The sequence below is a fragment of the Gymnodraco acuticeps genome, unplaced genomic scaffold (genome assembly GCF_902827175.1).
Source record: "Gymnodraco acuticeps unplaced genomic scaffold, fGymAcu1.1, whole genome shotgun sequence".
In the NCBI taxonomy this organism is placed as follows: Eukaryota; Metazoa; Chordata; class Actinopteri; order Perciformes; family Bathydraconidae; genus Gymnodraco; species Gymnodraco acuticeps.
The window spans coordinates 141,761-155,549 of record NW_022991513.1 but is presented as its reverse complement, the minus strand read 5'-3'; the positions used below and the strand labels follow the sequence as shown (position 1 = coordinate 155,549).

The window sequence follows — 13,789 nt, the reverse complement described above, 5'->3', positions numbered from 1 at the left end:
AACCTGCCAGAATAAATCATACTGACTTTGAGTTGTAGTGATAAATAGAACAATGTGTTCTCTGAGCTGCAATTTGGTAACACATCTTTTTAACATTAAGCAATAATAAATATTGTTTTGATAAAACATAAATTATGTTTTACCATTTGCATAAAATCCTGTGACTCATTAATACCAAATTATTTTTAATCCCAGCTCCTCTTCACAAGGTGCATTTTGTCATCAGTTCAAAAATGCATTAATTCATGTGTGTGATTTACATTGAACAAGGAGCCAAACTATGCAGTATTTGAAATAAAATAGCAGATGGCCCCCACAAGGGGTCATCTGACGGGCCCTTATGTTGGGAACAACTGTTGAAACGAAGTGTGCATTAATCGAGGTTTAAAGGAGCTTTTCAATGATAACATGAAGTCTTTGGCCCTCAAACAAAAGTAAATAAGACTTAGACATTACATTTATAGATTGAGTTGGAGTACTTATTAAAGTACTTATGTAATAATAGTGATTTCATACGTTCAGTATAATATACATTTGAGCTCTTTGACAGTTAAACATATGATGTTTACTAGTTTGATGTAAGGCAATACTCAAAAAGTTCAATGTGTCTGTACTTTTCTCAAGTCTCTAGGTCTCAGTGTACCAGCTGATCCTGGAACAGACGTCACTGTCTTTGAGGCTGAGTTTGACGTGGAGCCTGCAGGCGGAGACGGGGCTCCTCCATCTCCTGTGATCCCAGGAATCAGTGAGCCTCTGCAGCTCCCCATGAATGGTAAGACGCTGCATTACAGTGTTGTCAGGGTTATGGGGAACACTGTGGGATGAATTAAGGCAACTTCCTTTTCATATGGTAACCCCTCAGGATGTCTGAAAATAGACACAGACGATATTTACACTGCACACAACAGCTGGTACAGTGAGGAGGAGGAGGAGGAGGAGGAGGAGGAGGAGGAGGAGGAGGAGGAGGAGGAGGAGGAGGAGGAGGAGGAGGAGGAGGAGGAGGAGGAGGAGGAGGAGGGAGTGCGTGTTATTTAATAAAGGGGGCCATGGGGAAAATTAGGGGAACCGAGAATGTTTTTTTATGTAAACACAGTGAGGATAAGTATTTTTAGCTACATCGCTTTTTCACTTTGTTTTTGTGAGTTATAGTTTCCATTGTGGTCCAGCCCACTTCATATTTACATCTGAATTTTTGAAACCGATGAGAAATATGTAAAGCACTTAAGGCCCAGCATTCAAAATGTTACCGTTTCTTTACTATTTTTATTACTAATTGTTTTTATCTAATACTATTATTAATAAATATTAGATAAAAACAACAGAACCGTAAATTGCATACAGCGCCCATACACTGTGCCCTAGCTATTGTACAGAATAAATAATAACAGGTATGATATCATTCCAATGTACACTATTGGACAGTAACAATTATTCAGTTTAAAGGGATTAGTCAAATATGTATGAATAAAAAGTAATAGCATAGCAATTGAAATGTTAATGAATTAATTGTATAAAGGAATACGAACAACTTCTAGCCCATTTTCTTTTGATTGCAAGTTTTTATATAGTTTAATATATTAATATATTAAGGAATTCTTATTTTTGCTTTATTGATGAAAGTTATATGCATTTTTTTTCATCTTCTCATCTCTTAACAAAATAATGAATATGTATATTTGGGAAAATGTCAAACTATTCCATCAAAAACATTGCTAAGATCAATTTTATGGAAAAGTTAACTATTTTATAAACTATATTAAACTGTTAATTACAAAACATCAAAAACACAACGTCTTCATAGCCTTTAAACCAGCCCTTTGGGACGCCTTATTCTGTTCATGTTCCTCCGAAGCTGCTGGCTGTCCAGCAATCATTTTGCCATTTCGGCACATATTTCCCAATACTCATCATGTTGAATTACGTTCTTGGTCAATTGAAGGGTCATTATTTTCCTAACTCTTCAGGAAAGGTCATGGCACATATTTCCAAAATCTGCTTCCCTAAGAAAGAGTTCCTTGATGGCTCAGAAGGCCGAAGTCTTATACTGAATGCTATTGTTTATTTTAGAAGAGTTTGGAGCATGTTGAAGTTGCTGAGAACCAGTGGGTGGCCTCAGAGCGGGAAATTATATTTTATATGAACAGACAGTAGTTGTCTTCGTGTCAGCTTGTTTGTTTATTTTATGGTCTTCTGTAATAAGTTCACATTATCCGGTGTTGGCATGGGCTTTGCTAACCAAATGAAGCTGCAGCCACATTACGAAAAGCTGCAGCCGGCTGACATTTTATGTTTATATGACATTGCTGTCATAAAATGTGATATTTACACTGTCAGTTTGATGATACTGTACATCAAGATGTAGACGGTGTATGGTTGAATCGAGTCATTATGAATGAGAGGAAGGTTTCATTTCATTTGGACAACTCCCCACATACAGTAGCAAGCTAGCAGTTAACATTACCTCAACAATACTGTTCTTTAATCATTTTTCAGGGAAAACAAATGTTACCTAGCATCAATATGATTTAAAAGTGCCAGATGTCACCCAAAGGATTTACTTGTTATCCCTGCACGCCTTAATGTTAAAGCTGGAGCAGGCAACATTGGAGAAACCGACAAGAGTAAACTGGATTTTGAAAGCATCCAACCTCCAATAATCGTAGTCCCTCACTCTAGGCCAGGGGTGTCAAACTCAAGGCCCGGGGGCCAAATCCGGCCCGCGACTTCATTTTATGTGGCCCCACAAGAGCTTGCAAAGAATATAATATGTTTATTATACGGTTACATGCTACTTTTACGGGCATGTTGCCCGTAAACGACATGTCCCACAATGCATCTCAAATTTGACTTTTTCTCAGAATTTGACTTTTTTTCTTCAACATATTGCATTTTTTCTCCGAATTTCATTTTTTGATTTCAAAATGTCCCTTCTGTTTTTTGTTTTTCCAGAAGTGGCTTTTCTTTTAAAATGATATTGTGACATTCTTACTGAAGAGACTTGCAATTATTTGCCCTAGACTTCTGCTTTCAGACGTAGTTAATTATGAAGTTATTACCCTATCCGATAATAATCCAATGCAGAGGCAATAATGTAATATAATACATTATTTTATATATATTCAATATTTATATATGTATATTTATATAATCTTAAAGTTACAACCGGCCCTTTGAGTGCAACCATAATGCTGATGTGGCCCGTGATGAAATTGAGTTTGACACCCCTGCTTAGGCCTTCAATGAAAAACACATGTAAACACTGGCTAAATACAGCAAGTGAGCAGTTGGAAGAGCAGCGCATCGCTAACCACATCTAACTACCTACGCAAATAACAAAACATGGCTATTGCTACTACTATTACAGCTGCCAAGTTAGCATGATATATTGGGAAATGTTGTCTGCAGCACTTTGAGATACTCAGGTCACATGCAAAGTGTGCACTGGCAGAGTTTTCGCAGGTACGTGACTAGGCAGGTAGACAGATAGACAGGCAGTCCAATCATTTCATACAGTCCAGATAAAAAGATTTGGCGGGCTTATAAAAGTCCTACAACAGACACCAGAAATGTATCTTTGTTTTAACAGAGCATTTGATTTATTGATTGCTGTCTGGACATTTAAAGAAAAAGCAAGACAAGAAGCAGACAATACACCATCCAAGCACAAAGGTTAGGATAAAGTAAAAATAAATAAAAGAAAGAAAACTAACAAGAGCAGTTATAAAACAGATACTAATGATACAAATGTAGCATCAAATGAACTACCAGCATAACACATTCAATCAGTCTTGATCAAAACTAAAAGCAACGCTAGCCATTCTGTCAGGCTTTGCTGGTGCTGGTGCTGCTGCTGGTGCTAGAGCTAAATGCTAACGTCAGGGTGCTAACATGCTACAATCTGATGATGTCCGTGTCTGCACCTGGCAATTTGTATTTCAGATGCCATCTAGAGTACACTAAGAACTCTGCCTTAATTAAGGCTGTTGAACTCCTCTTTATCTGTCTTAGTAAAACATTATTATGAGATATTAAATCCACTCTACTAACATAACAAGGTTTTATGTTGCTGTTTAAAAGAAGAAGAAGTTGTGTGATAAACAAAGGTCCATGGAGACTGAATGTAAATAATTTAGAAAAGCAGGGGGTCTGTGATACTGTGTGTTTGCCTGTGTTTGCCTGTGTGTGTGTGTGTGTGTGTGTGTGTGTGTGTGTGTGTGTGTGTGTGTGTGTGTGTGTGTGTGTGTGTGTGTGTGTGTGTGTGTGTGTGTGTGTGTGTGTGTGGTGTGTGTGTGTGTGGCCTAGCATTACTATACTTGTGGGGACCTAAATCTGTTTACATAGTCACGTGTGGGGACTCGCCTCCCTTATGGGGACAAATTGGAGGTCCCCATAAGGGGAATCGTTAATTTTAGGGTGAAGACTTGGTTAGGTTTAGGATTAGGGTTAGGATAAGGTTAAGGGTTAGGGTTAGGCATGTGTTGGTTATGGTTAAGGTTAGGATAAGTCTCCAGGAAATGCATGTAAGTCAATGTAATGTTCCCTGAAGTGATGTATACATTGTGTGTGTGTGTGTGTGTGTGTGTGTGTGTGTGTGTGTGTGTGTGTGTGTGTGTGTGTGTGTGTGTGTGTGTGTGTGTGTGTGTGTGTGTGTGTGTGTGTGTGTGTGTGTGTGTGTGTGTGTGTGTGTGTGTGTGTGTGTGTGTGTGTGTGTGTGTGTGTGTGTGTGTGTGTGTGTGTGTGTGTGTGTGTGTTCGAGAATCCATTAATTACAGAAAGGTGGAAATACCAAGATATACTGTAGCTGGATTGCAAATTGAGTTGTGCTGAGGTTGAACATTGCTAGTGGAGAGAAGTGTAGAGAGAAAAAAGTTTCCGTCATGAAAATAAGGATGAATTATGAAAAAGTGTAGAAGAAGCTGCCAAAAACACTTCAAAGAATCTGCTGTACATGTTTATCATATTCATTTCTCCATGATCAATTCGTTTTTAATTACCGTCTGACTGCTAAAAGCTGTTTATCTTAAAAGCTTAATTTGTGCAAAAGTCAAACGTTTTTCAAATGGCCCAACCAAAGCTATTTTTAAAAAAAAAACTCTGTATCCCCTTATCCTTGAGTATTACTGGTTTATTTAATCACCAACGTGTCACATTGATGCACAGCTCTAATGGTGCTCTACACAAAGTCACTGGTGTTAAGCCGTTATCACAATATCTCCAACCTTTTCCTAGAGCAGACGACACAATAGCCTTAACTTGGGCCAAGAGCTTTCAACCAGCGGATCAAGCACCTCATGTATTTGAGATGGTTGCCAGGTTATTGTTGCCCCTGGTAATAGAGGTGGACAGGGGGGTTGAGATACTTCCTGAAACAAGAATTACAGTGGTTCAGCAAATCAGATGAATATATCGACGCCAGTATCAACCACACAGGACCGATAAATAAATAAACCTTTTGTGTCTTCCCCTTTGTCTTTTTTTCATTCTGTTTCCCTGACACCCACTTTTTTTTAAAACCGTCTCGTGAAATTTGCATTGCGAATGCTTTCCTGTTAAATGCAAATCAGCTGTTTTCACTGTGTGTCTGTGCTCTGACTCCAACAGGTGGCACAGGACGAGGCGGCTGCAGCGAGGTAAGACTCCCTCCTGCTCCACAGCAGTACTATGCTATAAATATGATCAAATATTTAGTACGTAGAGGCAGGACTCCATACCTGATGTGTTGGTTGTTTTTGTGTCTTAATGATTTAGGAATAACTTTATATTGACATTCTTACAATAACCAGCCCATGCTAAATAATCCACCAACTGAGAATGTATATGGATTTTATAAACAATGAGTAAATGCTTTATAGCACATTGTTATTTAGCTGTAAACAGATATAAAGACTTCGTAAGGTACAGGTTGTTTTTGCTCTACTGGTGATCATCTCACTACCTCTTTTTTGTGTGACTCGCTTGTGAAACTACTTTATTGTACAACAGTTAAAACTATCTTCACCTCAACCAGCTGGTAGCCACAACAGTCAAACAATAAGATTACTTTCACTTTTGATACTTTAATTACATTTGGATCAGAATACTTCACTACGTTCTCAACTAAGCTTTTGAATGCAGGGCTTTTACTTGTCACAGAGTATTTAAAAAAAGATGTATTGGTAAAACAACACAACTTCAATGTCTAAATTACTTAAAAGAAAATCTTCACTCCAGTTGAACTCAACAAAAAAACATCTGACGTTTTGCACAAATTGTTTCTTTGATTAACTTTTGTTCCCAATTTTAGCACATCAGTTTTTCAGCTCACATTAATGCAAACTGTGATGCTATAATTCACTGTGAACATCAGCTGTGTTGCTCCAAACAAAGGGACTCTGTGTGCTGTGCTCTTTATCCCCCACAACAACCAGGATGATCACAGCATTTACAACCCAAATCTCTCCGCACTAAAAACGCAAACGGTGCAAGGTTTGACAATGCAGTTTACCAAACAATATAGTCAACTTCAAGAGCTCAGGAGTGGTTGCATGGATTCCTCTCAGTCCGCAGAGTAAACACATATCAGACGGTTAAAATCTATCCATCTCTCATAAACATGCCCTTTCCTACAACAACACATAAACTAGTCTCCTACTGCTCCCACACTACGATAAGAAAAACAAATCCTGCAGAAAATAACAAACTTTTATAACTTTCTTCAAGATTTAGTTGAGGGATGATCAGTGGAGCAGCAGCCTGAGAACACACACACACACACACACACACACACACACACACACACACACACACACACACACACACACACACACACACACACACACACACACACACACACACACACACACACACACACACACACACACACACTCCACAGCAGCCCAAAGAGGCATACGGAGCCCTTCTCCTTAAATGGTCAAAGCTCCCAGGAGTGAAAGAGAGGCTGCTGCTGAAAAAAGACATGCAGGGAACAGAGGGGACGGGAGAAGGAAGCACAAGCCCAGAGGATAGAGGAGATGTCTGAGGAAAAGCCAGTTTGAAAGTGACAGTTTGGCTGTGGGAAGGCACTCTAGGTTGGAGGGATCAGCGGGAGTGAGTGTTTCTCCACAGCGCTGGTGGTAGACTCAGGTAAAGTACGTGCTCTGTGTGAACAGGTTCATGTGCTGCGTGGAGCTGTGGGGTCTTAGTGTGTGATGGTTTCAGGAGATGCAGGTTCAGTCCTCCGTTGGTGTACTGCGTCAAACTAGTGCAAGACGGTTATTGTTTACCTTTCAACAGTTGTCGGTCTGACTTGTGGCTGCTGGGGTGAGCTTACATAATGGAATGTTTGTCTGCAAGTGAAACTCTGTCTCATCTCATCTGTCTTCTCTGTGTGTGTTTCCAAATCAGTGGATTTATCTACTTTCTCATCCAAATGTACATTTCTCTGTGCAACCATTGTTTTCTGTCTTTCTCACACTTCCTCTGTCCTGTTATCTCATACTGTAGCTCTGTAGCAACTACTTCCTCTGCTGGCCCTGTACTCCGTGCTTCACACAAGCACATTTTAAACAAATCTGGCAAGAGGGAGTGGGCTTATATAACAGAGAAGGAGAGGAGGGTGCCGGTCCCCTTGTCTTCCTCTGAGGGAGAAGACAGCTAGGCCTGCCAGCAATGAGAAGTTAATCCTGAATGTAATGGTTTTAAAGGACAAATATGTTTTATTTTAAAGGATGAGTGTAAATTATAAGAACATCACTGAGGTTGAGGAGTAGTGCAGGGGCTGTCTGTGTTCAGGCTTGTATGTTCTGTCCTGTTCCCCTAACAGGAAACAATCTGAGTGATTCAATTACTCTGCAATATTTATCTCAGTCTCATGGTCTGCTAGGGGGAAACCGTCTGAACCGTCAAGCCTCCTGCACTACAGGATGGCAGCGTTGTTGCAGGATAATCTCCTCAAAGGACTATTGAGCTGCATCTGCAAGGTTTTGTTAGACGTTTTTCCTAAGAAATGGAAAAACCGATATAGCCGTGCAAATACAAACTATTTGTAGCACCTCTGATTTTTTTGTTCTCCTTATGTGGCATATATTAGGAGACAAGACAGAGTGTTACAGCTGTGGAAAAAGTCGAGTTTTGACGGAATAATAATAGGGGTTACATAAAAAGAAATTAATATACAGTAGTTGTTCAAATCAAGACAGGTGGTTGTTACTAAAGCCGCTCTGAACTCCAGGGGCAATTAGGTAATCATGTAAGAAGTATTTGGTGACTCACTCTCGTATTTATATATGCAGTACACACTTGAAGTTGACTTTTGCTCTCATTTGATGAATAATCACAGAAGAAGTAGACTGAGAATACAGTTCACCGGCTAGATGAGATTTTGAGTGTTGATTACTCTATACTTAACACTACTGCAGGCTGAGAAAGAGAAGTGAATTTGATGCTATAAGACAGGATTCTTGTAGTCAGGAAATATTCTCGCAGCACGCTGGGGGACAGTTAAACAACCCATTTCCTCCCAAGTGACTCACAGCCGTTCTGTCCCAATATTTTCCCAAGAACGTGTCATGTTTGTGATGACACTGAGCAGCACACTGCATATTCTGGCCCAGTATTCACAAAACATTTGTCCTTTTGTTAAGTGCATGCCGTACCTCTGAAATAACCAATTATTCTTCGCACCGTTCACTTGCCTTCACGCCTTATTCATCATCTGCTCCGCCTGCAAAAACATAGCCACGTCTGTGCTGGACATGCATATGTAAATCTTTCTATTTTCGGTAAGACCAAACAAACGGGTGACATTAGCATCCGGCACACTAACCCCTCTCGATAGTTTGTGCAGACAGTGCTCCTTTAAAGGGTTTTGCTCTTAGATTTGCATGAATTTGTTACTAAAAAGGAAGGAGCTGTAACTTCAAACAAAGGTTCAAACAGCGGGCACACATAATATTTAACTAAATTAAGTCATCCGCTTTTCTTTCTCTTTAGTTTAACTGCTGCTGAATTGATCAGCTGGATTATTCATTTACTTGATTTGTAAATAGAACAAAATGAATCTGCAAATTTTGCTCAATTGAATAAATGTTTTAGTAATTTTGTAAGTATTTGTATTTTCAGCGGGAAACACGATGTTGCTTTGAACGATAAGATGCTAACAAATTATGGATATAGTTCTTATTATCAAAATGATTCCTAAAGACAATAATTGTTGGTTTCATTCCTGAATGTTAGTTTCATCCCTGCTACATATCAATATACCACATACCAGCCTTTGTTTCTGATTTGGGAGATATTTGAACATGGGCAGATTGTCTTTGGCAAATATAATATTTCACCAACATATTATTTGGACAGATGGTGTTCAGATTGCATGCATGTTAACATGATCCAGTAATGCTGATCATTCTTGTATAAATAATATATGAACATATCTGACTTTGTTTTGAATCTTAGGAACACGATACATCTGTGTTTTAGTTTCTTCTGTTTAGTGATTGATCAGTTATTTTCTTTTTCCTCGTAGCTGAGTGCTGCATCAGCTGTTAGGAGTCCTCTGACACTACTCATATTTTGTTGTACTTTGGCCAATTTTATTCAGTCTCTTGTCTCATCTCTGTTGTTATGATAATACTGTCAGTCTCTTCAACCTCAAACTTTAATAAATTAAGCTTTAATAAATTCACACTGTTGGTGAGCTAAACACATTTAGTGTACAGTGATGATTTATCATCTCAGTTATCTTCATGCTTGTGTTACACAACATGTTCTCATACATTCCCTCTGTTAATTTTACACAGTCCCGCAGGAGCTCAGTCAGCCTGTGAGAGCAGTTACTCTGAATAGAGCAGATTTGTATAAAAACCCTGTGCATCCCAGTCAGAGTGCTGTACCTGCCTGATTAAAGTCCCTGTGTGGGAAGAACAACATACTTACCTTTGGCTTCAGGCTCAGGCAAGAGTGATATCTATCTGCGTTTATATCAGTCGTGTTGTAGGCAGAACTCTGTGCAAGTTCATTTGTTGTTCTACTGAGCATCAATACAAAATATAAAATTGCTGCTTGTTACTTCTTGGATCTAGGAAAATCTAATCATATTTTCAATATCTTAAATGCATATTTTTCTCTTACATTTTCTCTTACAGTATAAGTACATATATTTACAAAGTTAAAAAGAGACCTGTGACATTGCTTTAAACATTAGTGATGTTACAATTCAGATTTTCTTACCAAACATTTGCAAAGTTGTCATTACTACTACCCACAATCTATATAAGAGGATTGAAATCCAGAAAAGGATGTGGGTTGTGTTGGCCACTATCTTGCATGTGTGCATGTATAACTAAACGACAAAAACAAAACGGGAACCCACTTGTTAAAACATTGCTCTACAGCGCTTCTCTTGTATACATCAATACAAAGTTGCTATGTCACATACAAGTGTTATCTCACTGGTAAGGCTTTGAAAGGTCAAAGTTGACATTTTTGGGATTTTAAGTGCAGCACTCTGTGGTAATTGCAAGATGTGCGGCACGTCAAGCCTAGCAGTTCTACTGCTCTAAGGAAAACAATGTCACTAAGGTGCTCTTAGGTCTTTCATGAATAGTTGCATTTAATGGCATAAATGAAACAAATTAATTTATTTGACTAAGGCAAGGCATTAACCAATCTTCCTTTGCTTCTAATGGTGGTGGAGAGAGTGCAACCCACTGTATCATATTGATGACATGGCTAATGTTTCATAACATTTTTCCATTATGGTATACTATGCTTGACTTGTATTCTCATTGGAAACAGATTTTCTCTTGAGAGGGTTTTTTGTTACTCAATGTAATGGCCAGAGCTGCTGTGCCAAGACATGGAAATAAGGCTATTATTGGATTTCCTTTTTTAGCTGTGATCACTTAGAAAAACATGAGAATCTCTCCATTCATGTATAATTCAGTGTTTTTAGGGGCGCTATTATGGACATTTTGGGGTTTCAGAATTGTATTTTGTGCCTCTGTCTGAAACCAGAGCCTAGTCTGCTCTGATTGGTTAGCTGGCCGGATCTGTTGTGATTAGTCATCCGCTCAGAGATGTCCCGCCCCTTAGCAAATCACATACAATGTGTTGGAGCGCTAGCCAATAGAAGCGCAAGTGTAACTATGATAATGTCATTATGTTACGGAAGTAAACAAAGGAGTCCAAAGGAGGCATTTCAGGCAGTGTGTGAGAGATAAACTCCCTGGAGGGAACTTTGGGGTGTTAGCCTTTGCACACCATTTACATGCACACAAACCTATATACTACACACTACAGGAAAGGGAAAAACCCCAAAAGCATAATATGGCCCCTTTTAAAGATCAGAATCTTATGTACAATAACTTCCTGCTGCTCAGAAAGAGTTACTCTAAACTTGTAATGTGTCTTCTCATGCATGACATACATGTGATTGTGTCTTTCTCTGCATGACCCTGCAGCTCCAGGAAGAGGAGGATCACTTCCCGCAGGGATCTCCTCCAGAGCAGAGTGATCATAACCCCGAGGAGTCCTGTGCTGCCCCCTGCCCCGCTGAGAGACCTTTTGTGTTCCCCAGCACCCGCTCACGCCCCCCTCTGCTCCCCACCATGCCCACCCTGCCCGAGGAAGAGGAGGACTCTCCCGAAGAGATGGACAGTTCCTCCAGCTCTCCCAGTACAGTGAGTGTAGCTCATACTCTGTTTTAGGAAAAAGCATGCAAGGGCATTCAATCTGACTCTGAATAATCCATTTGGCTTTGATGAGGAGATTATATCAATTCTACTGAAAGCCTGACCTTCAAAAAAAATGTTAAAAATGATGCTTTCAGTTTTGGCGTGACCAACAAACACTAAGCTTGAAACTCCATCTTTTGTTAATGTCAATATCATCTTAAAATGAATCTGTATTTTCAACGATTCATTGGTATTTTACGAGTCTTTGAAGGCCACTTTTCCTGTTCTCATAATGAATCATCTATGTATTTAAACATTTCAGGCAAATTATAATAATACAATATAATTTTGAAGAGGTCGAATTTAGAAGTTGATTTAACAAACTCTTCTTTAGAGAGCAAAGTGTTAACACTGAGAACATCGTCTTCTGCCGCAGTCGCTCATAAACACCGAGCACGATAACACATCTCTGCAGAAAATAATGAAGCTGTGTAATTCAATCTTCAGGGCATATGCCAACACTATAAAAAAAAATCCACCTTCACTACAGCAGTGGCCTTTGTGCAGCATTACCATCAGAAAGAATCCTTTTATTTGGATTGTTGTGCAAAGATAGGCTGAGAGCAGCTCTTAAGGAATTTCTGTTTGATCTCTGTCTGTGTTTACTTGACTACCTACCTTATATGGTTGGACCAGGATTTGGGATTTTATGAAACAGGAATTGAACAACGTATAGTTCAAGAAGATGTGTAGTCTTCGCTATGTTTGAAACTGAAATTGTTTGTTGCTTAAACTTTGGAAAAAGCAGTATCATGTGTTTTGTGTCTCTGGACAGACAGCCTGCGTTATGTACGATGTAGGGTCTAGCATTTAAGCTTGACCCACAAAAGAGAGGAAGTCTCAGCCCCTGCTGCTTCAGTGTTGACCATTCAATAAAAAATATGTGTGAGTCCCCATACTTTATGGAAGTGCGAGTCCCTCCTACAAACTGAAGTAAATCCTCAAAAAATATGCTCCTCTATAACACAATAAATGCATGTTTACTGCCTTGTGGAGGAGCTGTTTCTCCAAACCTAGTTTTAATTCCTTTATTAGGCCAGTTAATATATTTTTTTATAAAATGCATATTCCTTAACAAACTTGTATTTCATGAATGTAGAACATTCCTCTCATGCCAGTTTAGCTATAACCTTGTTTTATCTTGGACATGTTTTTTAACACTTCTCAAATACTTTAAAATTATTTTTGTAGTAATTTTCTTGACTGTTCTACTCTTTCATTTTTACCTCCAAATATCTGTATGTTATGCACCAACACACCAAAGCAAATGTATTTCACACTACTTTGCAATACACCGGATTCTGTTTTTTTGCACAGTCTATACCGAGTCGAGCTGTCGTCATGACAGGCCCCACCATCATCTACCCACAGCAGGCCACTATTGTCCAACAAGATGGACGTCCTCTAGAGCAGACCAGGTAATTGTCTCAGCATCTCAAACACTGAAATAGTTTCTTTTTTTTTTGATCCAAACAGTGACATGTCGTTTCTTGTTTCCTGTCAGGCCACACAGTCCCAGATCTCGCATGGCCAGAAACTCCTCTGGAGGACCCATCACCAGAGTGGGTGGGTAGACACACACACACACACGCACACAAGCTTGCATTGTGCAGTTGTAATGATCTAAGATAACCACGAGAGCTATTTTGATGCTATCATTGGCAACATCTTCTTTAGTCCAGCAACAAATTGAACTCACAGATTGTTGAACTGTATTTAAGTGGACATTTGTAACTTTGTTAAAATGTGTTTTTTACATTCCTTATAACGATAATTAAAAACAAGTATTGCTCTTATGCTGTGAGGTTGCACAAGAACATTGGTTTGGTTGTCAGTGTTATTGGAGAGGAATCTGTCGAGGTGTCCTCCCACATGCCCCACATGCTTTTGCAGCTTTAATTACGTTTGATGATTGCCCTTTTCCTCTCATCTGAGGAGTGGAGGAGAAAAATACATCACTGACTTGGCTGAACCTCATCACATGATTTGTTGGCTCGCATTCATTTGTAAATGATCCACTGTCATGATACTTTAAACTGTTAAATCCCACTCCCAATTTGTTAAAATCTTGTGCT

The 13,789-nt window shown here is 39.2% G+C and overlaps 1 protein-coding gene across 1 annotated transcript in view; it reads left to right on the top strand.

Annotated features, from left to right (window-relative positions):
• mrvi1 (murine retrovirus integration site 1 homolog) overlaps nucleotides 1–13,789 on the top strand; it is a 33,879-nt gene that overhangs the window by 6,598 nt on the left and 13,492 nt on the right. Inside the window, exons 18-22 of the mRNA XM_034196931.1 lie at nucleotides 625–772; nucleotides 5,602–5,630; nucleotides 11,442–11,660; nucleotides 13,032–13,132; nucleotides 13,219–13,280. Coding sequence (XP_034052822.1) covers nucleotides 625–772; nucleotides 5,602–5,630; nucleotides 11,442–11,660; nucleotides 13,032–13,132; nucleotides 13,219–13,280 — 559 coding nt within the window. The remainder of the gene's footprint in view (nucleotides 1–624; nucleotides 773–5,601; nucleotides 5,631–11,441; nucleotides 11,661–13,031; nucleotides 13,133–13,218; nucleotides 13,281–13,789) is intronic.